The sequence below is a fragment of the Humulus lupulus genome, chromosome 2 (genome assembly GCF_963169125.1).
Source record: "Humulus lupulus chromosome 2, drHumLupu1.1, whole genome shotgun sequence".
Classification (NCBI taxonomy): domain Eukaryota; kingdom Viridiplantae; phylum Streptophyta; class Magnoliopsida; order Rosales; family Cannabaceae; genus Humulus; species Humulus lupulus.
The window spans coordinates 188840314-188867796 of NC_084794.1; the positions used below are offsets into that span (position 1 = coordinate 188840314).

Sequence of the window (27483 nt, forward strand, 5' to 3'; positions counted from 1 at the left end):
CAACTGCCCATTTCAACAACCGACTGGCTGCTTCTGGTTTCTGCAGAACTTGTCATAGTGGTTGGTCAGTGAGTACGACGATGGGGTGAGCTTGGAAGTATGGTCGCAGCTTTCTGGAGGCTAAAATCAAGCCATAGGCTAATTTTTCAATGGGAAGATATCGCATTTCTGCTCCTATTAGCCTCTTGCTTATATAATACACAACTTTTTGAACATGTTCCTCCTTTCTGATCAGGATAGCGCCAGTATAGATGAACAAAGTTTCTTTCTCGACTGGTTTGGACAAAATTGGTTGTTGCGACATATGAGACTTTAGAGCTTGGAAGGCTTGCTCGCATTCTTCCGTCCACTCGAATTTCTTATTGCCCCTAACTAGATTAAAAAATGGAATGCACTTGTCAGTTGATTTGGAAATAAATCTACTTAAAGCGGCAATCCTCCCAGTTAGACTCCGAACATCTATTATATTTGTTGGCGACATCATCTTGATCAGAGCCTTGATCTTTTCAGGATTAGCCTCGATACCTCGTGAGTTCACTATGAATCCCAAAAATTTCCTTGATCCAACTCTGAAGGAACACTTAAGGGGATTCAACTTCATCTGATATTTGTTTAAGACATTGAAGCACTCTTGTGGGTCCCTGATCTATTCTTCCGCCTTCTTTGACTTAACCAGCATGTCATCAACATATACCTCCATGTTAACACTAATCAGTTCTTTGAACATGTGATTGACTAGTCGCTGGAAAGTCACACCAGCATTTTTCAAACCGAAAGGCATTACTTTGTAACAGTAAAGCCCTGTATCGGTCTGAAAGCTAGTGTGATCCTCATCAGGTGGGCACATACTGATCTGATTATATCCAAAATATGCATCCATGAATGATAGGATCTCGTGCTCATATGTGGCATCGACCAACTGGTCGATCCTTGGGAGTGGGAAACAATCCTTTGGGCAGGCTTTATTGAGGGTTGTGAAATCCACACATGTTCTCCTCTTTCCATTTGGCTTGGGAACCAGCATGGGATTAGAGACCCACGATGGATAAAACGCTACCCTGATGAATCCGTTCTCCTTTAGCTTCTCGACTTCTTCTTTTAACGCTTTTGATCTATCTTTTTCGAGCAGCCTCTTATTCTGTTGTACTGGTGGAAAGCCTTTATCTATGTTCAAGACATGGCTGATAACTGTTGGGTCAATCCCAACCATATATTTATGCGACCAGGAAAACACCTCCTGGTTCTTCTTCAAAAATTCCACTAGTTTTTGCTTTGCTGTTGTCTCTAAGATTTTACCGACTTTCACAACCCTGGTCAGATCTGCCTCATCAAGTTGGACCTCCTCGAGATCCTCAACTGGTCCTACATCTTCTTCAAAATCCCCAAAGGGAGGATCTAAATCCCTACCCTCACTTTGGGCAGCACCCTTTTTGGTGACCTGCTCACGTGATTGGACTTGTACCTCTTTGGCCAATAGCAACCCTTTCTCGGCTCCTTCTCTCGATCCACCCCTTTTCGCCTTGGTAATTGAGGAATTATAGCATTCCCGCACTTCTTGTTGGTTTCCCAACATGCATCCTACCCCTGCGTCAGTTGGAAACTTCATGGAAAGGTGCCAGACCGAGGTCACAGCTCGCAGGTCGACTAGAATAGGCATTCCATTCACATCATTATATGTCGAAGGAAAATCAACTACTATAAAAGTAGTGAGTAATGTCCTGTTTGCAGGTGCGGTTCCTGCTGTGACCGGAAGCCTGAGTGACCCTGTTGGTGCGAGCCCTTAGCTAGAAAAACCATAAATGATTTGGTTGCATGGCTCCAAATCCTTCACTAACAACTTCATTCTTTCTAATGAAGACTTGTACAAATTGTTTACTGAGCTTCCTGTGTCAACCAACACCCGCTTAACCATCATATTAGCGATCTAGACATCCACGACCAGACGGTCTGAATGGGGAAACTGGACATGCTGAGCATCAAGCTCAGAGAAAGTTATCAGTTCTTAGCATTTCAATGTCCTGGTCGTGGCGTAAGGTTCAGGCGTATCGCTCCCTTGCCTTCCCACGATCACCTGCTAGGTGTGGGCTGCCACAGATGGTCAGCAATGTACCCACCATTGCAGCTGGCTGTAAAGGGGGTGAGTGTTGGCTTACAGGTTCCTGCTCGTTGCCTCCTTGAGCCTCTCGCTGAGAACCTCCAGTGGCTTGTACATATCTTCTCAGGTGTCATTGTCTGATAAGGAACTCAATCTTATCTTTAAGCTGGTTTCACTCATTGGTGTCATGACCATAGTCGTTATCAAAACGACAAAACTTGGTTGTATCTCTTTTAGAGATATCTTTCCTGATCGACACTGGTCACTTGTAAGGGACAGTGGTGTCGGTAGCCAGATACACTTCTACTTTGCTTTTGACTTGGGCCATGTAATTGGTGAACCTTGGCTTGTATCTATTACTTTTAGGGCGCTTATTCTCAGAAGTTGACGGTTTGTGGTTCGCCTTTTTCCCTCCGTTTTTCCTGTTATTTTTGTCGTTGCCATTGGGCTTCCCAGACCCATTGGCGACTTTGGTGGGATCTTCATTTGGACCCTGGTCGTCTGCAGGCACCTTACCTTCATTGGCAATTGGCTCTTCAAGCTTGATATACCAGTCTGCTCAGTCTAAAATTTCTTGGGTGCTCTTCACCCCATTTTCCTTAATTTTTCCAGAGGGATGAATGGCGCCATACTCCAGCAGTAAGTTCCATCATCTTCCCCTCATCACCAACAGTCTTAGCCCTAGCAGCAGCTTGCATAAGATGCTGGACATACTCATTCAAGGATTCGCCCTCCTTCTGGCGTATCTTGACCAATTGGTTGGCTTCGGTCACATGTACTTGACCAGCATAAAACTGCCCATAGAATTCGTTCATGAACATTTCCCGTGACACTATACTAGCAGGAGGAAACTTGAAAAACCACTCTTGAGCAGTATTAGATAAGGTGGTCGGAAAGATTCTGCATCGAGCGTCCTCTGACACCTTCTGGATGTCCATTTGTATCTCGAATTTATTCACATGAGATACTGGGTCTCCAAATCAATTGAAGTTGGGTAAGACCGACATCTTAAATTTGTTGGGGGTATTGGCCATTGCTATTCTTTGTATGAACGGAGTGCCTCTTCTCCGATCATACTCAATGTGGGATGTTCGACTCCCCACCAGCTGCTGGACGGCCTGATTTAGTGCATCAAGCTAGGCCCGTACAGCGTCAGGAATTATTGAGGTGACCGGTGCTGGAGGGACATACTCGTCGTGCCTTTCTCGCCTATCATTGAGCACGTCCCTCAAGTCATCATCCTTATGCCTTTGCTCGCTAGCGCCCAGTTGATCAAAGACGTTAGGTGGCCTAGGCTACCCCCCAGCATTCTGGCTCGTCGGTCGGTTTTCTCTTGATGGGGCATTTCGATCTCCACTCCTCTCTCCTTGCCTTCGACCAACATTTCCTCTGCCGGAATCAGCTTCATTATAGTCATGGCCATCCCTAAAATGTGACCAGCTATGGTGTGACCTGCTGATCGCATTATTTCCTCCTCTTGTTGGTACATCCCAAGCATCTAGGGGAGGCCTGCATTGGCCGGTGGGTCCCAGGCATTATTATGTAGTGGGGGGCCCCTGAATGCAAAGCCTGACTCAACTTTCCTTCTTCCAGTAGAAGGACGTTGCCCCCTGCTTGGCGGATTTGGATCCTTAGCAGTTTGGCGTCTAGGGCTTCGGGGAGGCTGCCCGGCTGAATTTTACCTTTGATGCTAGGCATTATCTCGACCAATGTGAGAAGGTGATTGCTACTCAAGATCTTGAAATGGAATATCCTTTTGAGCAGTAGGAGGTTGCTTCGGCCTCTGAGGGCTTGCCGGTTCAGGCGGAGTGTGGTGATGTTGTGGATGATTTGGATGTGGACCTTGTTGTGGTGGTACACTTGGTGGCTGATCCCATTGAGTGGTTGGCGCAGGTTGTCCCCGAGCCAACTAAATGGCTGCCTCTAGAGTGGCAGTAGCGTCCCTCTACAGGTGGTCCATGTCGGCCTGCCGCTTGTTCAACTCCTGATGTTGTCGGTCAATTTCTCTCTGTTGCCATGCCATTGTTTCAGCCACATTCTCCTGATTAGCCCTTAGATTGGCTAACTCCTCCTGTAACACAATCAGTGTTGTCCTCAAGGTCTCAGAATCCATTTCCTCCTCTTCAAACTTCACTTGTGGCTCATCCTCGACCACATTTTGTGGAAGAGGCTGGGTTGGTGCAACACTAGAAGTTTGTTCCGTCTTTCTGGATGCTTTTTCCATTTGATCTTTTTTGGAGGTCTTGAGTTCTATTCTCAATGAAAGGACCAAAATGTTGACCATCGAAATTGTAACGACTTGAATTTGCTAATAGGGCTAGGGCCTTGATTAGTGTGCCTGGAGGGCAATAAATGATTTAATATGTTAATATGTGGATTTATGTGAATATATGATAATGATGCATGTTTAGTTGAGTTAAATGTGCATGTGGGCCCCGTCTGGATGTTAGGGGTATATATGTGATAAATGCGATATATATGTGATATATCTGTGCAGCACGATCCGAGACAGTCATGGGGAGCGGTTAGCCAGGAAGTCACAATGGGGTTGAGATTCCAACTCGGGGCGAGTTGAGGGGTAATTTGGGTATTAGATGTGTTATGGGGTTATCGGGTTGTGATAATAAATATGTGGAGATATATTTGAGGATAGAATGTCTAGTAGGGGATATTGGGGAAATTAATATTTTGGACCTCGAGGACTTAGTGGGATTAGGTAAATGACTAAATTTCCCTTGAGTCAATTAAGGTTAGGGGCTAAGCTTAAGGGGCAGCTTGGTCATTTTGTAAGGATAAAGTTAGATATAGTTAAGTAAGGAAACTGCTGGAATAAAAAGGAAGAATCAGTTTTTAGCTTAATCCTCTCAAGGTCGGTTTATTGTCTTGGACTGTGGTGTGTGAGCTTGGGAGAATTTCAGCAGAAATCCAAGGCTTGAGGCTTGCTGTGAGAGAGAGCTTTGAAGGTGGAGGAGCAAAGAAGGCTAGGGATTATCAACTGAGGTAAGGAGTTTAACCTTTAAATCTCTTGAGTTTCAATTGAGTTGAAGTTAAAATCATGAGCTGCATGTGAATTGAGATTATGATGTTAGGTTTGGTTGTGAGCTGAGTTTCTTGGCTGTGTGAACTTATAGAAAAAGTTTAGATGGTGTGGTTGGGAGACTTAAGCTTGATTTTTGGGTTAAATTGTTGGGTTAAGTTGATTATGGATGAGCTGGTTTGAAGAAAGTGCAGGAAAAGAAGGAAAATTCTGGGTTTGGAGGCTAGGGCCGCGGCCCTAGGAGGTGCATGCCGCGGCTCGTGTGCGTGCACGGCCATGGGAGGCCGAGAAGCTTGATGCACGCCGCGGCGCTTGGTGATGTGCGCCGCGGCCCATGTGGGTGGCAGTGAGGTGCTAGCCTCTGTTTCGAGGCTAGCCGCGACGCTTATGGGTAGGGCTGTAACTCTTAGTGCCAGTTTGTGTTTTAAAGGGTGTTTAGGCTTGGGAACTCAGTGGTTAAGGCTCGGGATGGATTTTATCACCCAGATTGATAGAATTCAAGGTTCCGGAGGTTAGAGTTATGGCTCAAAGTTATTTATTGGATTAGAACTTGATGGATGGATATTGTTAATGTGTTGTGACTAGGGTTTCGGCGATGCTCAAGTTAGAGGACTATGCTTGGGACATCGGTGCTCGGATTGCTCGGGACTCAGGTAAGAAAACCCTTGTTCCCATAGAGCTTGTATGCAGGGCTGAGCCCAATGTGTTTGAATTGCAGGGCGTAGCCCTTTGATTGAATTTTCTAGTATTCCATACTTGTTTATTATACTTTGAATGCAATTATGTGAATGATCGGCAAGAGCCGGGAACGATGTAGGTCGAGGTCGGCAGGGGCCGGGAAACGACAAAGGGCCGGGAACGGCGTTAGGCACATTGAGTGCAAGGCCGAGTACGGCAAGGGGCCGGGAGCAGCGTTGAGCACGTGGAGTGCGAGTTGCCAGGGCGAGTCCTTAAAGGATATCTGGGATATCCTCACAGTGTGGACCGCGAACCCAAGGCCTAGTAAAGTACCTGGGACGGCTTGGCCGTATGTGTTTAGCCTATTGACGGCCTGTTTATATGATATGTGTTGATTTTGTCATATGTTATCTATTATGGGTTTTCTTGCTAGGCTTCGGCTCACAGATACTCTGTGGTGCAGGTAAGGGCAAGGAGAAAGCCAACCAACCATGAGTGTAGCAGGCGTGAAGCGACGTGTACATGTTTGGCCAGCCTGGCTGCCACAGCCAGTGGATTTTGGGAGATGTTTGTAAATAAACTTAGATTTTGTCGTTTAGTCGACTTGGTTCAATTTATATGTTGTAAATGTTTCTAAACTGTATTTTGGGATCCCAAGTGTTAGACTTTTATGATTTTCAATGAAATGAGATTATTTCTAAAGTTTTTTCCTCTGTTTATGGCTTAATTACACTGTTTGACCTAAAACCTCGATTAGCGAGTTGAATGCACATTTTTAAACTCACTTAGTAACGACTCTAAGGAAGTAGGGCATTACAACTTGGTATCAGAGCGAGCCAAGGTTATTGGTTATGGAGATTGACTGAACATGTACGCTCGCTGTCAGTGACAAGCTCGACTCAGGGTTGGTTGGTATGATTGACTAATATGTTTGAATATGTGTTTGAATGCCTTGTTTGCCTGCTTATCTTGTATAGAGCATGATGAATGATTTAACATATGCATGATCCCAGGTGCAAATTCTAACCAGAGCCAAACAAACAATGGTAATGGGAATAAAAGTAATCAGAATACTCAACAATGGCAAAAATAGTGATAACTAACGAGCAAAGACCAAGGATAAGCCTCGATAATATGTGCCCCGTTTCACCACCTACTCTACCTTACTAGAGTCACAAGTAGACTAATAATAATGATTATGGACATAACAGTAATGAGTGTAACCAACTCAAGGACGAGATTGAGTTTTTAATTCGTCAAAATCACCAAGCAATGAGAAGGTATGTTCATCGACCACCCAACCAATAATGAACTGCTACAAAAATAATGCACCAGCCCAACCATAGTTACCTGCCTTGATAGCAGGGCAACTAGACATGATCTGTGGAGGACCACACTTAGCTGGTGATAGTAGAAAGTTCATAGAAAGATATGCTCGAATCCTATGTCATGAACCTTGTGAAGATGTGCTGGCCATCAAGGAGCATACTCCCAAAATACCTCGGTATGAATGTAAACCTATTACATTTACTGACAAACACACTAACCATGTTAAATTCCCACACAACAACCCCTTGGTAATTGAAGCACAAATTACTAATATGATAGTGGCTTGGACAATGGTTGATCATGGCTCTTCAGTAAATATAATGTTAAAACCAACCCTTAAAAGAATGGAGCTCTCTGTTCGAGACCTCGAACCCTTTAGACAAACTTTGTATGGTTTTTGTTGATGGTGGGAACTCATCAACGATGTTAGGTCAGAAAACTCAAAGCTTAGTAAGAAGATAACTAAGTAAGAACTTAGAATAGACTTGAGGAAAAATAAGTGCAGATCAACAATGGAGTAAACATTCGTATATTACTTAATAGTCTAAGTATACAATGAACCTTACAACCCCTTTCAATGATGAAGTGAGGCCCTATTTATAGGTGAGCTCTAATTTCTCTTGGTACATTGTGGTCCCGAAGAGACAGGGAGCTGCATATTCAGGCTGTAGGTGGTAGTGGTGTTGGAGGAATGGTGGTTGGTTCCAGTATATGTCAGGGGTCTGTAAAAGTACTCCTGCCTTGGTACTGTGTCATACCTCCACTACTAGTCAGGTACGTACATCTTACGCATGCTTGGGGAGTCCTTACTATGTACCATTCTAATACTGCCAATAATTGTCTGGCGTGGACATCGTATCCGCACTCTAACTCCTCTCTGTTGGTAAGTGCATTCCGTACCTCTTCTGACTTCATACCGAATCGTTGTGAGGTCTTCCCTAACCTTCCTTGAACATATGTTCAAGAGGTCCTTGACTATACATCTTATGAGACCCACAGGGGAGAATGTGCCCTGTTGTTGGCGCTTATCTCAGGGAGGGGGATAAGGCCTCTTCAACAAGAGTTGTGGCGTATGTGATGAGACACAACACCTTGTATGCACACCAAGGGTGAGACGCATAGGCATTACATGCCGCATACAACGATACAGCTGGGTGCACATGCACGAGACGGAGGGTCTCACGAGGCGGGGGTCGTGACTCTGCGAGGCGCGATGCAGCTGGGTGCACATGTAAGAGATGGCGAGGCGGGGCCCGTGACTTCACCAGGCATGATGTAGCTGGGTGGACATGCGCAAGATGGAGGGTCTTGCGAGGCAGGTGCCATGACTTCGCGAGGCGCAATGCAGCTGGGTGCACATACACGAGATGGAGGGTCTCACGAGGCATGGGCCATGGCTCCGCAAGGAACGATATAGCTAGGTGCATACGCGCGAGATGGAGGTATCTCGCGAGGGGCACGACTAAGAGCCATGCACGCAAGACGGAGGCGTCTTGTGAGGGGATGCGGCTTAGAGGTATGTGCGTGAGACGGGGGCATCTCACATTTTCCTCCCATGGGCATGGAATGACCTCGTGAGGCTTGTGGCCTCTTGGTGGCACGTAATAACCATCTGCCTCTATCACATACTTGATGCCTTCGGTGCCCCTTAGCCGTTTACTTCAATAAGGGACCAGCCCTTTTTTCCTTGGAGGATTTTTGGCATCCATAGTTGTACTAGAGAAGGAATGGCTCCAATGGGAGTAATCAAGCTAGCAGTCATTGTTTGAACTACACCAACAAACAACACTGTAATGGGAACTTTTGTGGTAGTCGGTCTTCCATCGAATTTAATGTATTGCTTGGTAAGCCAATACTTATTGCTTTGTGGGCACTATCATCTATCTTCCTTTTTACTATGAAGTTCCCAACTAATGTTGGGATAGGATGTGTCAAGGGAAATTGAGACGCTACATAATGTTACAATTCTTCCATCACCACTGCCAAAAAAGGCCTAGTCTTGACCAGCACGATCTTTGCTAGTCCCATAATAAATAGGCCGACATTAAAAATGGAAGTTAGTAACACAAAGGAACACGTGCAGGCTATTCCGAACAAGGAAGAAACCTCCAAATAGGGTGTTTCCCAAAGCTAGGAAATTGACTTTGATCCTCGCTTTGGGGATTATGACACTAGAGTAGGACCAATCAAAGAGCTCGAGGAAGCCCCGCTCGATAAAAAAGAACCAGCCGAGACAGTTAGGATTGGAAAAATATTTGTAGAAGAAGTCAAGAGTGAACTCATAAGCTTTTTAAAACACAATCATAATTGTTTGTCTTGGTCACTCAAAGATATGATAGGAATTAGCCCTATCGTGATTAGTCATGCTTTGAATATTGAAACAAACAACTTCAAGTTAGTCTAGAAAAACAAGGAGGCTGCTCGACAAAGAAAGATCCAAGGCCTTGAAGGAGGAAGTTGGGAGGTTAAAAGAAAATGAGTTTATACAAGAAGCTTTTTGCCCTGAATGGGTTGCAAACCCGGTCCTAGTACCAAAGCCCAATAGAAAATGGAGAACCTGTGTTGACTTTATATATCTAAATAAAGCCTGTCTGAAAGACTATTTTCCTTTGCCCATGATCAACTAGCTTGTTGATGCCACTGTAGGACACAAAATCGTAACTTTCATGGATGCCTAGTCCAGGTATAATCAATTTAGCATGCACCCTCATGACGAGGAACATACCAGCTTTAACACACACATGCCTATAGTGTGACAAAGTAATGCCTTTTAGACTTAAAAATGCTAGCGCAACGTACTAGTGATTTTTCTATATGATGTTTAAGAATAAGAAAGGCAATAACATGGAAATTTATGTCGATGATATGCTAATCAAATCCAAGAAGGCTGGGCACATGGGCAATACTTGGTTGTGTGCTTTTAGATTTTGAAGCATTACGATGTGAAGCTCAGCACATTAAAATGATCATCTGGTGTAGGCTCAGGAAAGTTTTTAGGGTTCAATATTAGTTCACGAGGAATAAAAGAAAACTCCGAGAAAATCAATGCTTTGATTGAAATGAAATTGATAACAAAGATTAAGGATGTGCAAATCCTCACTGGATTGATAGCAGCCCTTAATAAATTTGTATCAAAATCAACGGACAAGTGCATTCCATTCTTCAACTTGCTAGAGGGGAGCAAAAAGTTTGAGTGGATAGAGGAGTGTGAAAAGCCTTCCACAATCTCAAAGAACATCTTGCAGGACTACCTATTTTTTCAAAACCAGTTGATGGCGAAACTCTTCTCATTTATTTAGTCGTCATAGAACATGCTGTTAGTGCAACACTTATACAAGAAGAAGACAAAACTCAACATTCGGTGTACTACATTAGCAAGAGGCTGGTAGGAGTATAAACGAGATATCCTTTAATAGAAAAGTTGGCATATTTCTTACTTCTTCCAGCAAGGGAACTTAGACCATATTTCCAAGCTTCCTTGATCAAGCTTCTAACCAATCAACCCCTCATGCAGATCCTGCAAGAACTTGAGGCACCAGGTCAACTGCGTAAATAGGCAATAGGGCTTGGGAAATACGAAATTACCTACCAGCCTCAAACAAAAATAAATGGGAAAACACTAGCGGATTTCATTGCTAGGTGTTCATGTATATTAGACAATAATGAGCAAGTCATAGCACCATCCATAAACGTGGAGAAACATGGAAGTTATATGTTGATGGTTCCTTAAACAAGCATAACTCTAAATATGGTCTAATTTTAATTACACTCGAAGGACATCCTATTCATTGTGTATGAAGATTTGGATTTAATGCCTCATATATTGAAGTGAAATATGAAGCCTTACTTGCCGGATTAAGACTTGCTAGAGATGTTAAAGCCTTGTCAATAGATATCAACAACGTTTCCCAGTTAGTTGTAAATCAAATCATTGATGAATATCAAACTTGAGGAATGAAGATGGCTGCATATTTGAGCAAAGCTAAAGACCTGTTTCCAGAATTCAAAAAATACACCATACAACAGGTACCATGCGACCAAAATTCAAATGATGATGCTTTGGCTAAGTTGACAAGTGCCAAGGATGGAGACACTTTGAATGTGATACCAGTTCAACACCTTGCCCAGCCTAGCATCCACGAAAAAGAAATGATGTTGCTGCTAGACAACTCTCCATCATGGATTACTCCTATTGCCACTTACCTAGAGCAGGGTACTTTACCTTTAGACAGAAATGAAGCACGAAAAATATTGGGGCGAGCTGTCAGATATGTAATCATTGATGGAGTAATGTACAGACGATGGTACTCAATACCCCTACTTCGATGTGTTACTAAAACAGAAGTTGAATTGTTGATGATAAAAGTACATGAAGGATTATGTGGCAATCATGTAGGGGCAGAGCCTAGCGAAGAAAATATGAAGGTATGGATATTTTTGGCCAACAATGGAAGAAGATGCACTAGAATACGTGAAAAAGTGTCACAAGTGTCAAAGATTCTCCAAGATACCTCGAGCAACCCTTAATGAACTCAAACAAATGCAATGTCCATGGACTTTTGTAGTATGGGGAATAGATTTGATCCGGTAGCTACCTACAGAAAAATGAGGAGTCAAGTTTGAAGTAAATTATTTTACTAAATTGAATGAAGCAGAGCCACTGTAAAATATCACTTCAATGAAAGCACTTGATTTTGCAGTGAAAATATCATATGCAGGTATGGATTACCAAAAAAGATTATTTCAGATAATGGTACACAATTTGGTAGAGATCTATTTATAGACTTCTATGCAAGACATGTCATCATGAATAGTTTCTCAACCAAACAGAAAATAGAAGCTGTTAGTAAGACTATGAAAGATACCATGAAAAAGAAATTCGAGCAAGCAAAAGGGAATTGGTTAGACATCCTACCAAAGGTACTATGGTCATACTGCACTACTGCTCGTACATCAACTGGTCATACACCATTTTCCTTAGCATATGGGGATGAAGCAATGATACCAGTCGAGTTAACCCCCCCATCACATCAAAGAAGTATGTAGGATCAAAATAAAAATCATCAATTGCTAGATGCAATTTTTGACCTAATTGACAAATGACGAGAACAATCAAAGTTGCGAGTAGCTGCTTACTAGCAAAAAGTTTCTTGATATTTTAACTCTTGGGTCAAAAATAGGAAGTTTGCAATAGGAGATCTGGTCTTGAGACAAGTGCTCCAAAAAACTCAGGATCCTGCATCAAGAGTTTTGGGGCCTAACAAGGAAGGATCGTACCAGATCATAGACATTTTACAACCTGGCACACATAAACATGCGTGGTTGAACGGCGAGTTGGTCACAAGATACTGGAATGACAAACAACTTCAAAAGTACTACCAATAATTTATTGTTTAAAATTTTAGTATAACACTGATTGCAATGCATATTGTTGCCAATTTTGTACGACCAATGTGATTATAGACTTTGTCCAATTTTAATGGTTGTAAATGCCTGTTTTTTCCAATTTTTATAACATCCAATTATTATTCAAATATTTTATTAATTGGTCGTAATGCACGTTTATTCCCATTTTTACACGAACAACTATTTTATAAGATTCATTTCCAAATGTTTTCTTTCAAAAACATTGGTTGCTCGTACAATTTATTTTTAGTTTGATAGACACAATTTTGTCCATTTTATTGCAAGTTATTTACAAGGGAGTGTTCTTGACATTAAAATTTTGCCAAGTTGTGGTTATTTTAAGAAGTATTGCTTAACATGTATGATTTCTTCTAAATATACTGCTTTTTGTAATTGTTGCAAACAACAAGATTAGTTCGAATAGGTCTGGTTATTTGGCAAGTGACCAAATAATCACGATTATTAGGGGGGGGGGGGGGGGGGACATAATCACACACAAGAAAAATATTAAAAAGCACAATTGAGTGGTACTTATATATTTTTTAAGCAATTTATAAACTATTGTGCTTTGTTTGATAAGTCGAACAGGGAACTTAAAACTTTGTTTGTTAAATCGAGCAAGCAAGTTTGAAATCATATATGACAATATAATTTATATCTAGTCTAAATCAAACGAGTAGCATAGTGTATCGGTATGAACAAAAAAAAAAACAAGTATCCGAGGATAAAAGCTCTTCGGATAGCCACTGTCTTTACACCACAAATATGATTGCTCGGGTGTTTTGTAGTTAAAAAAAAGAAAAAAGTAAATAAGAAGAAGCAACATCACTAACAATCAAAAACATCTGCCTCAACCTCCTTATACTCCCTATCCGGGTTTACAAAAATCTCCGGCTCAGGAGCTTTTGGGACAGTAGCCTTGACAGCCTCATGAGCAATGAATTTGACAATCTCCTTCTTTCAGAACTCAACAGGTAGGTATGAGAAATTTTCCTCTTTGTTGTTCTTCCAAAACATAAAGAAGTATTTAAAGTCGGGATTCCTGAACCTGGTCATATCCATGCAATACTTCTCCTTTTTTTTTTGAGAAATCTCCTCTTCAATTCCTTGTATCCGCTCCTAGTGTTCCTTTAGCTTTTGCTTGCCATCAACAAGGAGAAGGTCTTGGTTAGTCTCCTTCTCCTGGACATCTTTAATGACTTTCCTTTTTTACTCAATCTAAATATTTTTATCGAGCAGCCCATTCTCAATTTGCTCGACATCTTCTTTGTTCTTTTTGGCAATGCTTCGAGATTGCTCGAAGGAGGCCTTTGTCTTTTTAAGCTCCTTAGTGATTTCCTTTGATCGAGGACGAGTGTGAGCAAGAGTTATCAGACCCTACAAAATCTAAAGTTAGATACAACCAGAGACAATAATATTGGTCAAATATACAAATGCTGGCAAAAATACTTACCGATAGCACTTCTGAGATGTGCCGACCAAAGGTCGTACCCATAAATGATTCTTCTAGATCAGCAAATGCCTCTGCACTTAGATGATGCTGAGATAACTTAGTTACTTGGGTGTTAATCTCCTCGGTGGAGGCCTTAAGGCTTTGGAGTATAGCCGGGGAGGAGCTTGGGTTGACCGCCGATTGAGCAGGAGAGTTGCTCACAGGTGGAGGCGTTTGGCTGGTCGGAGCAGCTAAAGCCAGAGGATCGTTTGATTTGGCTGTGCCGGAGGCTATTCCCCACTTGATCTGACATCAATAGCCTTCTTTTTCGATGAAGGCTTCTTGGTCGAGGCAGGGGGAGGCTAATGCTTAGAGGTCAAAGGCATCAAAATCTGACATGGTTGTAAGAACAATAGGCAAACATGTTAGAAAAATAAATAAGAAAAAAATGAAATAAAGTACTTGAGAAAAATAGTTATAAAGTAAGTTTGGTACAGAACTCTATAATATTTTATGAGAAGCAGCTTAAAAAAGAAGTAATATTCGACCAGGAGATATTTTCCTAGAATGCATTAAAATAATCTACATCTACTTTCCTTTTGAGCATATCAGAAAAGGAAGAGGGTGAGTTGAAAAGTTTACGTCTACACTAAGTATTGGTGAATTAATGCTATAATCTAAAGGATTAGTTGGAAGGTCGTCATCTTCATCATTCGAGGAGGCGAAGGAAATATCCAGGGGGTCCTCGACAAGTTCCTGCTTGCCCCTCCCACTAGCTCCAGGGGATGTGGGGGTTTTTGCATGAGGAATGTCCCTTTGTTCTCTAATGTTTATTCCCCCTGTTATTCTCCTCGTGGATGTGGGAGATGACTAGGGTTGCTCAGTCTTCCCTATCTCTTCACCAACATCCTGCTCATTGGCTTTTCCACTAGTGGCACTCTCAATGGTAGTGTCTTTAGCGGTCTGGTAAGGCTCAAACATGCCGACCAACCTGAGATTGGCAATGTTCACTATCTATTGATAACTTTTCTCGCCACTAGTGAGGCTTGCCAGATTATGAGCTCGATCGAGCATGGCCTGGGTAGGAAGAGGTTGTTCGCATGGGCCTAAAAATAAAGTGAAAAAAAACTAGATGTTTTTAAAAGATAGATTTTTTGCAACCATGTCGGTCATCAAAAAAATTCTCCTTGTGGAATTGACCAATGTTTCTTTTAAACGTGGGATTAATAAGGAACACCATTGTCGTATCCTTGTGGCAAAAATAGAAGAATCTAGTACGCTTCTGGCCTGGATTGAACGAGTTCAAATAAGTAGGGGACTTCGTGGGGGTGGGAGGATCCCACTTCCGATGGTGGTACATGATATATAATGCTACATATCGATTAGGAGTGATCAGGAAAGAAGCGATGTCAACATAGTTAGCCACCCCTCTAAAATAGTTGTGGAAAGGCAAGGTTGCACCAGTTGTAATATGGAAGTGCGATTAGGTGTTGTAAGCTCCACTAGTTAAATTGGCGCACTGGGCGACTCGTGGGGTAACCATGTTGGTTCCCCAAATGCCATACTTTTATGGGTAGCTCTCCAAAGCACTCCTCAAGAGAGTACTTGCTGGAACTGTGTGTCAGCTGACATTCCTTTTCTTCCTAGGCTTTAGCTTTTCCCAAAGCCTTATGGTATTGTGATAGAGTAAATTTTAGGACTGTTTTGACCTTATTTTGTTATTTTTGTGCAGTATGACTCTTTTGTTGCCTTTGTTTGTTAATATTTCAAGATTTATTGAAGAATTGATTAAAATATTGTGTTTGTCTCCAAAAAAAAATTTAAATTGGCGATGATCAGACATTAGAGCTGCGATGCTGAGCATTGGAGCCGTGGCACTGCGATGAAATAGAGAATTGAACGTTCTGGAAAAAGGGGGGGCCATGGTGCAACCTTTTGGAGCCACTACACTATTAATTGAGTAATTAGAGTCGCGACGCAAGCATAGTAGGGCAATGACGCTGGTTGAGTCAGGGACGAGACGATTTCAAATTGTTGACATGGACCACGACACACACTTATGGGGCCGCGGCACCTAAGGCGGTCAATGTGCATAATAGGGCATTTTAAGCATGGGGAATAGTGGAATTTCACGTTCAAAGAACAAACTACTATGTTGTACCCCAAAATAAGCGTGGATTCAATCATTCAGCTAGGGGGTACAGTTGGTAGATAAACACATGGAGAAAGCAGGCGAGCAGATGATCTAGCTAACTTTGATGTCAGTATCTCGAGTTAAGACTTGACAGTAAGCCATGCTAATGGTCTCCAAATCGCCTCTCAAGACAATAACCTAGTTCAAGACATGTAATGGTTATGTCGCCTTCTGGATACTTTGAACTTGATCTAAAATAAAGTCCATTCACTCTTCGATCTCCAGCTCGAGGAAGATGTTCAGCTTATGGAGACCTGGTCATGACGAATAGTGGAGGATCCTAAAAGACTTGGAGGTTCCTTATATGCTCAAAAATGACCAGGCAGTATTAAAAACTTATTGGCCGAGATAACGAGAGTAATTTCCATAGGCAATTATCTTGAATGATTGTTTACCATATTTATGCACGTGGTTACCCAAACCTGTCCAAGAATATTCACAATAAATATCAGGGACAATGGACAGGAAAATGGACGACTTTTTATGAAACAGAAACTCTGCAGAAATTGTACGAGATCAATAATGTTGCATCGTGAACTAGGTAGGTTTTTAACCACTGAACCACGTAAAAGTGTGAGTATGAGAAAATTTTCTTCTAGTTAATTACAGTTTAGAAAAGAGCACTAATATCTTTGTAATCGAATTTCTTAATCCATTGTTCGCGAAAAATCGCGTCAACAGTTTGGTGCTTTCGTTGAAAGTTCATTTGTGCTTAATCCCTTACAAGTTTCACTCAACATTCATCATGGTGGTCACCCGATCAATGCACGACAATGAAATGGAGTAGCCTGGTGACCAAGAGGTGCATCATACGACCATTCCCACTAAAAAAGGCCCAAACCTTTAGCAATGCCCTGGAAAGAAACATGTGGGCCAAGACAATACTGGGAGTTCAGCGTCACGCCCTCCAAATTGTAATCTAGGATATTTAACAGCCATCGAGATGGAGAATTCCTAATTAAGGAGCCATCTCGCTTGGTTACCAGGCAGATCGAGGAGGACCTATCTCGGTTACCCCATCTTTCAACCGACGTCAATGTCAAAATTAAGCAAAGTGGGTGCCATAGGTCCCACATGAATAACCGACCCAATCCAGTCATTCTGTCAGAACCAAAACTCCGAGCTTTTTACCTTTAGAGTGAAATCAGCGGAGTGCTCGACCTGCTAATCATCACAGGAACCATCATCCCCATGTTAGTCGATCAGTCAACACTGAAACCCCCAACTCCGTGCCTTCCAAATCGATTCCAAGGAATGTTGACAACAACCCAACAGGGAGAGTTGGGACCAATTCATTGAGACAAAATGCCCCAGTAAATCCATCTGTGCCTCAATCAGAGACACTGACACAGAGGACTCGGGAGATCAGGGTAGAACCAAGACGGGCTAACTTAGTATGACCTGATGGGACGAGGATAGCCTCACCGATAAGGCATCGTCCATCACTGGTTAGACATCCAACACCACCGTGCCCAAGATAAATGCTCCAGTTCTAGGGGAGTGCACGAGGAATCCTCCCCCGTCAGAAAACATCTATGTCCCATGGCCTCACGCTGATAATCTAGGTCCTCGATCTCAGCTGCGGGTTGTAAGTTTCGCTAACAGAAGTTACTGGACTGGGAGCTAGAGTGGAGGCAAGTCTGAAAATGACCTGAGGAATCATCTGAGTTTCACAAAAATTCCTTGTTCTGATCCACATCCCGACCTGCGTGATCATCTAAATTCACAAAGGAGGTATCCAGCTCGCAATGATGATATGAGTTATACTTAGATGGGGCAGGTCCATCTATCGTGTGCGACAATGGGAATGTCTTACCTAACCAAACTCGAACTCGGAGGGAAAACAACCCATCTAATGTGTACAATAGGATGGGGGCTAGTGATCAGCCCTCAGCTAACCTAGAGACCAAAGATCCAACCCTCGAGTGCTTAGCCTTGATGGAGGAGCAGATGAAGAAGTTTTATCTAGAAGAGGAATTGATGGTTGCGCTTGATATGAGGAACTCAAGCCTTTCGCTCCAAACATTGTAGCAACTCTCTATCCTGTTGGATTCAGGATGCCAACTGTGCCTACGTTTGATGGAAACCCAAATCCATCCAACCACCTCGGGATGTTCAATACACTGATGATGGCCCACACCATTGGGTATGACCTAAGATCTATTTTGTTCCCCGCAACTCTGACCAAACCCTCAAGACAGTGGTTCAATAAATACAAAATACATTCCATAACCTCATGGAAGAAGTTGTCTTCCAAGTTTAAGAGAGTGTTCTGGGCTTCGAAGGAAACTCGCATTGCGGCTGAATCATTGGCCAACATAAAACAACAACCTGGTGAGTCCTTCGGTTTCTCTAACCCTTGTATCCTTTCTGTCGTAGAGTATTACCAAGAAACGGAACTGTTCTTCAATTTTCTTCACAACCTTCCAATGTATCCTTAGAATCACCTAGACTAGGGTGAGAAATTCTCAACACATGAGATAGATACAAAGAGAAGAAGAGAAAAGAACAATGAAGCTTAGAAAAGGACTTATGCAGTAGAGAGAATCTAAAACCTATCAGAAAATTGTGATTCAACTTATTATAATTATCATTTCATCTCTCACTTAGCATTCCTTTTATAGACTCAATTAAGTCACTTATTTAATTAAAAATCAATAATATAATAGTCAATAATCAGCCCTAGGTCGAAATTATCATGGGCTTTAAGCCCGTGAAATTTCTCATTTAATTATAAGCCCGTTGGACTTAAAATCAATGCCTATATTATTTTCTTATTGATTTAATTAATCAAATAATTATTCAAATCCTTTATCAAATTAATAATTTATAATTTGAACCGTGATTTAAATTTATTTTTTTAATTTAAACACCAATTTATCTTAATTAATAAATCTGCCATAATTTCTCTTTTCTTCTCTAAATTGTATAACTCTATGAAACTATCCAAAATTGACCTAGTCAACTTTGATGATTCTAATTGATAATTAACTCAATTAATTGAGACTATCTAGATGATTTTATCCAAGGTACAGTGGGGACCATTGGCCTATGAAATCAAACTCCAATAAGTTATCATAAATCTAACAAATAAATTTACTAACTTATTAATTCCTCGTGACTCCACTAAAGACACAGAATTGCACTCTTAAATTCATATAATGCTTTATAAGCAATATAGATACATTATTAATTATCCATTTTTACAACCATAATTTTTACTCAATCCTCTATAGACGGTCTACAATGAAATGGCACTAAAATACCATTTTACCCCTCATTGTATTTTATCCTTAAAACACTGAGTTCCTTGTAAATGATATTTCAGTAAATTAATATGAATTACTGAAATGAGATCTCTATCATTTAGCACCTTGAACCAAACTAAAAGGAAATCATCGTTTCAGAAGCTATAGATGTTCATATCTATGATTAACACTCCCACTCAATTATACTACCAAGTTCCCAAGATGTAAGTATGGGCTAGTCCGTAGAGTAAACTGGTATCGAGCACGTCAAAGAACTCAAATAATACAATCACTTAGAATACTAACCACTCAGAATGTAATGCCCTGACTGATTCTAGACCTCGGACCATTAAAACTACTAAACATAACTACAATTTTGGAATACATACATACATAAAATATTAGAACTTTAATAAAAATCCAAAACACGGTACGAAATACAAAATAAGGTATGGGTACCCATTGTTTAGTACATAAAACATAAAAACATAAACTTTAAACAATTGTTTAATTACTAAGTGCGGAAATACAAAAAAACATAAATTAAAAGACTTGAAAACAACATCATCCTCGATCTTCCAGTAGTCCATTCAATAAATCCATCCCTAATACACATGCCAAGCTGCTATGAATCCGTCCTGCCTTCCAAGTTCATTTTCCTGGACCATCTAAAATAAAAGGAATGAGCCTAATGCCCAGCAAGGAAAATCTACTAAAAACATATATCATAAATCATATGACTATATCATAAAACATATACTATAAAACATATGATGTAAAAATGTATATGATATAGGACTACAATATTAATGGCCATTAACTCATTACCGTGGCATGTGATAAAACCATCTAGGTCCTCAATCTACTAATCGAGGTAGGTTAGATCACAAAGTAGTATATGATAACCCATCTAGGTCCTCAGTCTACTAATCGAGGTAGGGTAAATCATAACTCTAAACCAAGATAATGATAAAACATATTCATATGCATATATAACATATCAACACAACATAACCTATCACATAAACATAGCACATATAATCTAACCCATTTTCCTTACCAAAAACCGGGATATTGGAGACAGGAACAGGATTGGAAAACTCCTAAAAACCAAAAATAAGAATCATGAGTTTCTAAAGCAATGGAGATGAAAAAGAGATCTAAACCATCAAGATAGAAACTTACTTAAGAACCTTAAGATTCAAGAAACTTAAACACCTAACCAAGAAGTCATAAGATCAAGTTAGGTTTCGAAAGAAAATAAAAGAACTATGATGAACTAAATCTGAGGATAAGAATACCTTGGATGATCTAGAACTCTGATCTACACCTCGATACCCAAAAGTCACTCTATCTTACTTCCCAAGTGTTTAGAAAAGCTTAGATTGGAAAAGCTTTTAACCCAAAACCCATGTGTTTTTTCTCTAGAGTAAACTTAGCAGTTTGGATGCTTTGAAGAATGCTTGAATAATGAGTGAAATGGCTGAGTACTAGGTCCTATTTATAGAGTTCAAGGAGTGAAACAAACCCCTTTTAACATGAATAAATAAATGAATAATAATTGAAAAGATTTGAATTTTCATTTCAACGGATGTCCAAAACTCGGTAAAAAACGTTCAAGAGAAAGTCCAAGTGGTTGGGGGCTATTTCTAATTTAAATCCACAAAATATCAAAAAAATTGCTCCAGGAGCCGATATATCGCCCCTACCTATGTCCCGAGCTTCCGTGGTTTCATTCGTGCGAAGTCAACGTGTTATCTGTATCTTCCGTAGGTGACATATTGGCCCTTATTTTTGCGATATATCGTCATACGCTGAAATTTTAAACAAGTTTTTTCACACTTTTAGCATATTTCAAGTTTGTTAAAACAACTTTGACTGAGTAAAACGTGATCCTAACAGCTGCTGGAAGGTTTTAGAGCTTCTAGATTTATCCTTTATTAAATTATTCATCTAAAATCCATATATCCTTAAATAAACGAGCACATGACAAGTGTCATGCTCTTAATAATTTATCTAACCTTAGGTTATAATAAATAATATTTCTAGGACCAGTTATATTAATCAAACCTTATGTTATAATTAATATTTCTAAACTATAGGTTAAACTTATAAAATCCATAACTATTTCTATGAGTTTCCAAAAAAATCCCGGCTTGAACCAATATCCCCGAAAACTAAAATACTACAAGCTACAACTATTACTACTACTATCTAGCTAACTAAAATGTCGAGACACTACACAGAATTGAGATTGAATTGACCTATGGTCAACTATATGATATGATAAGAATAGATAATAACGTTATGTTTACTTATCCTATCTACTATCAATATAAGTCCTGTCCAATGTAACAAATACATCTGATCTTATCTACTTTGCTAATGTTCTGGAAAGAACATAACGCTATAATGTGTAAGTAGAACATATCGTAGATTGGCAAGTCAGTGTAAATCATGTGCACTGACTAATCTTAGGACTAACTTATATTTGAACATATAATCATATTTATATTCCAGTGTGATTACGTCACTATAAATATGATTAGCTATATGCTCGGGATTCAATAGAAGTTTATATAAAATAAATAATCATGAAAATAAAACATGTGAGCAAAGTGATTGACCAAGTCAAAAAATGATTTCTATTATTTTATTGATAATAAATGAGATTTCAAATAAATTGGGTTTTAATTACGGCATAAAACTTCAATAAACTCCCACTTGCACTAATTGAAACTAATGTCTTAATTCTACTAATCTCATTTCCTTGATATGATTATCAAATGTAGGTTCTGGTAGTGTCTTTGTAAATGGATCCGCAAGATTGTCTTCAGATGCAATCTTCATAGCCTTCACATCTCCCTTGGCCACATATTCTCGAATAATGTGATACTTCCTTTCTATATGCTTACTCCTCTTGTGACTACAAAGTTCTTTCGAGTTGGCAATCGCTCATGTATTGTCACAAAACAACACAAGCGATTTATCCATTTCTAGAATAACACCAAGATCCAAATAGAACTTCTTTAGCCAGACTATTTCCTTAGCTGCTTCTGACGCAACTATGTATTCAGCCTCCATGGTGGAATATGAGATTACAAATTGATTTACGGTTCTACATATCACAGCTCCACCCCCAAGAGTAAATACCATTCCAGAAGTACACTTCTTGTCATGGGCATCAGTCTGAAAATCTGAATTGGTATAGCCTACAAGGTTTAGAACACCACCCTTGTGGACTAACATATAATCCCTAGTCTGCCTTAAATACTTCAGGATATGCTTAACTGCTATCCAATGTTCCACTCCTGGGCTTGACTAATACTTGCTCACTACTCCCACTGCATAACAGATATCTACTCTAGTACACAACATAGCATACATCAGACTTCCAACTGCAGATGCGTAAGGAACTTTTCTCATTGAATCTTCCTCTTCAGGATTGTGAGGAGACTGCTTCTTTGAAAGATGAGTTCCATGGCGGGACAGTAAACATCCTTTCTTGGAATTTTTCATTGAAAGTTTCTTGAGATAGAGCTAAGAGTCCGTTCTTTCTATCCCTAATGATCTGGATACCTAAAGCATAACTTGCTTCACCCAGATCCTTCATCTAGAATTGAGTGCTCCGGCAATTCTTCACATCTGATAATTTCTTAACATTGTTTCCAATGAGTAAGTTATCATTTACATAATGAACTAGGACTACCACTATTTGATTTGCCTTTAGTTTGTAAATAAAAGGCTCATCAATATTTTGCTCAAAGCTCTAGGTTTTAATTATTTCATCAAACCTAAGGTTCTAGGAACGAGAAGCTTGCTTAAGTTCATAAATAGACCTATTCAACTTGCAAACTTTTGTTTCTTGTCCAACTATTTTAAATCATTCTGGCTGATCCATATAAATGACTTCGTCAAGCTTTCCAATAAGAAAAGATGACTTGACATCTATTTTCCAGATCTCATAGTCGAGAGCAGCTACTATGGATAGGAGGAAGTGAATGGACTTGAGTATGGCTACTGAACTAAAAGTTTCCTCATAGTCCACACCATCTCTTTGGGTATAACCCTTTGCCACTAATCGAACTTTATAAGTCTCGATATTTCTATCAACACCTCGGTTCTTCTTGTAGATCCACTAGCACCCAATGGCCCTAAAGTCACTAGGTGCTTCCACAAGATTCCAGACGGAATTTGAGTACATAGACTCCATTTCTTGTTTCATGGCTTCGAGCCATAGTTCCTTTTCAAGGCTGGCCATTGCCTATTTGAAAGACAACGGATCATCATCACTAGTGTCACCAACAACCATATTGGTTTCACCATCCAAACCATAGCGAACTGGGTTCCTAGAAACCCTCCCACTACGATGAGGCTCCGTGACTGTTTGGTTAGGAACAGTGGTACTTTCTTCATTTAAATCGACTTGCGTCGGTTGGACATGAAGAGTGGAAATTTCATCATCAACTCGCATTGATGAAGATGGAACATTGGTTGGAGTTATTTGTTCAACCATCTCCTCTAAAACTACTTTGCTGCGTGGTTTGAAGTTTTGGACATAGTCATTCTCCAGAAAAGTAACATTCATAGAAGTAAACACTTTCTTTTCTGAATGACTATAGAAAAGTCCACCCCGAGTACCTTTAGGATAGCCAAAAAACATTCAAACTTCAGTTCACGGTTCTAGCTTTCCTTTTTCCTCAGGACGTGGGCGGGACACCCCCAGACTCTATAATGGTGTAAACTAGGTTCACTACCATTCCAGCGCTCTAAAGGTGATTTAAGAATTGATTTGGATGGCACGACATTGAGAATGTCATTCGCAGTTTCAATTGCATGACCCCAGAACAAAGTTGGTAGAGTTGAGTAACTAAGCATGCATCTAACCATTTCCAATAAAGTTCTATTTCGGCGTTCCGCTACACCATTTTGTTGCAGAGTACCTGGGGCAGTAAGTTGTGATAAAATCCCAAGTTCAGTTAAATGATCTTGGAACTGCATATCCATATAATCTCCACCCCTATCAGATCGCAAGATATTTAACGTTTTACCTAATTGGTTCTCAGCCATTGCTAAGAATTCCTGAACCATTTTAAATGTTTCTCATTTCCTATGCCTTAGATAAAGACATAAGTATCTAAAGTAATCGTCAGTGAAAGTGACGAAATACTTAAAACCACCCTTGGCTTGCACATTCAAAGGTCCACAGATATCTAAATGCACAAGTCCAAGTGGTTCTTTGAACCTATCACGCTTTGCAAAGAATGGACGCTTGATCAGTTTGCCTTCTAGACAAGATTCAAAGACAGGTAATTCACCTAAAGTGAGTTCTCCAAAGGCATGTCCTTTTTAAGTCTTTGAATTCTATCATAGCCGATGTCACCTAGTCTTAAATGCCATAAATATGTCATGTTGTCGTTATTGGTCTAGTGACATTTATTGGTCCTAAGTTTAGCTACTTTGAATAAATCATTGTGAAAAGCAAGGGGTTTGTTAGGTCGCAGAATATAAAGCCCGTTTTCCAAACATGCAATACACAATTGTAATCAATTGAAAGAAATAGATATATTAGAACTTGTGAAATTCATAACAAATTGTTCTAATTGCAACATGGAAACTGAAATTAAATTTCTACTAAAATTCAGAATAAAAAATACATCATTTAAAATTAAATATTGATTTTCGAACTTTAGATGAGCTCTTCCTCTAGCTTGGACCGCCATGAACGCTCCATTCGCAACTCTAATCTTTAAGCCACCTTCGTCCACTTCCTCCCACGATTCAAGAAGCTTTATCTTTCGGTGTTGTAAACTTGGGGCAATCTCGTTTCCAATGCCCCTTCTCTTTGCAGTGAAAGCACTTATCTTTACCTTTCTTGTTTTTCTTGTTCTTCCCCTTAGGCGTCTGGGCACTTGGTTGTGCACTCATCTTTGCAGCCTTTCCAGGCTTGGGGTTGTTGTTATGTCCATCTTTCCTCTTGTTTCCAACTTTCGAAGATGAATCTGGGTTAGCTTCAACCTTAGTTGGATCAGCAACAACAATAGTAGTCTTATTTGTTCCTCCTTCACTAGGTCCACCCATGATAGGCTCGAAAGTCTGAAGCTCTTTCATGAGCTACGTCAAACCATAGTTGAGTTGATCACGAACGTGTGGAGATGGTGTCATTCGGGCATTTGCATATTTCTTGGTAACCTCAAAACGAGTCTGCGCTGACATGACACCAAAGATGTCTTACAACTGATCCATGATTTCGTAGGTCGTCTCGACAATCTCCATCTTTGTCTTGAGAGTGTCGACCATACTATTCAACATGTAGTACCATGCCTTGTTGTTAGACACCTGTCAACGCTCATACTTATCCCTCAAAGACTTGGTAGCTCCTTCAATTGGAACTTCAGGGGATTCCTCAGACATGACGAACTTGGAGTTGTCACCAATCAACACAATGTTAATGTTTTGCTTCCATTTAAGGAATTTTTCTCCAGTGAGTTTCTCCATCGAAAGGTTAGAAAGGATGGGAGTAGACACAGTCATATTTAAAACTACCAATTATCAATAAAATAGAAATCAATCACTTTTGCTCAATAAAACTCCTATTAATTTTTTTTTCAAGAAATAGCACAACATATGTCATAAATATGTATGATATGAGAAAAATACCAAAAATAATCATATCTATTTCTTTAGGTTTTTAAGTAATCTATGATATCCTTGTCCCGGTTGGCGAGAGTTAAAAATACCACTAGTTAAATAAAGTTGTAAACTTATTTAATAATGGACACCATCATTAACAACCTACTATTCGATCAAAATAAGAAAAAAATATTCTTATTTTATGAGCAAGACCCGTGGTTTCGATAATCAATAGATTTAGTCCTAGTAGTAACCGTAGGGGTGAGTCTAGTAAAATTTGACCTATAATTATCTATCTTTCGAAATCTAACCTTGTCAAAATAACTAATGAACACCTTCCGTAGGGGGACGAATCAAAGCGTCCCGATGCCCCATTAAGCTATTGACCTTGTTAAACCAACACTGGAGATCAAATATAATTCTTAAAATAAACTAATTATAAAATAAAGTATTTTTATTATTAATTTTTAGAAAATTAATGACTATGGTTCTCCAAAAAATTGAAAATATTATATTTTTAAAACCAAAGTCCTATAATTTTCTATTAATTCTAAAGTGTCACATTGAAACAAATTCAATTAATTTAGAATTAATTTGTTGCTAATCAATATTTAGGTTTAACTATTATAATGAATCTATACAATTAAGTCCAACTTAGGCAAATGGGCCTTAACAATTGGGGCTTGTATGGAGGAGGGCTGGGTCCAGTATGTCGTTCCCACTACAAAGGCCCCCATACTTCTTTACAAGGTCCAAAAGACAGGAATTTAAACATTCATTTTATTAATTGTTATTAATTGATTAGGCTCACTATAGTCATGCAAAGCAAATGAGCCTTCGCAAGTGGAACCACTCACAAGAGAGGAATTTAAACTTTACATTTTCTAATGGGCCCAAATAAAACCTATCATTTTATGAATATTTTAATTGGCAAAATCCATATATCTAGCAAACATATGGGCTACTATATGCATCTAAGCACAATTGCAAAAATACCACATATAGTGAAAATGGACATGTTATAATTCGATGGGCCTAATCATGTTACTATATGAGCAAGTCTATGAATTTATGCAAAAAAATACCAAAATTTATTTCATTTGCAAAAATACAACAATTAATTATCTAGAATTTATCAAAAAATTCAAATTAATTAATTTTTTTTAAAAAATAACTCAATTTAAATGAAATTTATCAACAATTAACAATAGTTAATTTAAATTTCATTTATCAACAATCAACTTGGTTTAGGTTAATTTGAAAAATATTAATTTAATTTAAATAGGATTTATCAACAATTAACCAAAGTTAATTTAAATCTAATAAAAAAAATATTTTAATAATTGGTTGAAAAAATGATATTTTTTAAAATTTAACCAATTTTAAAATTTAAAATTAATATCTTAATTGTTTTTCAATAAAATATCTTGT

At 39.6% G+C, this 27483-nt stretch overlaps 2 protein-coding genes across 2 annotated transcripts; one reads left to right on the forward strand and one right to left on the reverse strand.

Annotated features, from left to right (window-relative positions):
- Positions 1-2694: 2694 nt before the first annotated feature.
- Positions 2695-3033, reverse strand: LOC133815016 (uncharacterized). The gene has a single exon (XM_062247910.1). It carries the CDS (start codon positions 3031-3033, stop codon positions 2695-2697), a length of 339 nt encoding a protein of 112 aa, XP_062103894.1.
- Positions 3034-11099: 8066 nt separating this feature from the next.
- Positions 11100-12185, forward strand: LOC133815017 (uncharacterized). Its single transcript, XM_062247912.1, has 2 exons — positions 11100-11443; positions 11858-12185. The coding sequence occupies exons 1-2, from the start codon at positions 11100-11102 to the stop codon at positions 12183-12185; spliced, it is 672 nt and encodes a 223-aa protein (XP_062103896.1).
- Positions 12186-27483: the final 15298 nt, after the last annotated feature.

Excerpts from the sequence above, each read along its gene's own strand:
- LOC133815017 (XM_062247912.1), top strand. The coding sequence starts at position 11,100 with ATGGCTGCATATTTGAGCAAAGCTAAAGACCTGTTTCCAGAATTCAAA. Across the intron at positions 11,444-11,857 it reads GGAGTAATGTACAGACGATG|GTATGGATTACCAAAAAAGA; the intron begins GTACTCAATACC and ends TATCATATGCAG.
- LOC133815016 (XM_062247910.1), bottom strand. The coding sequence starts at position 3,033 with ATGGACATCCAGAAGGTGTCAGAGGACGCTCGATGCAGAATCTTTCCG.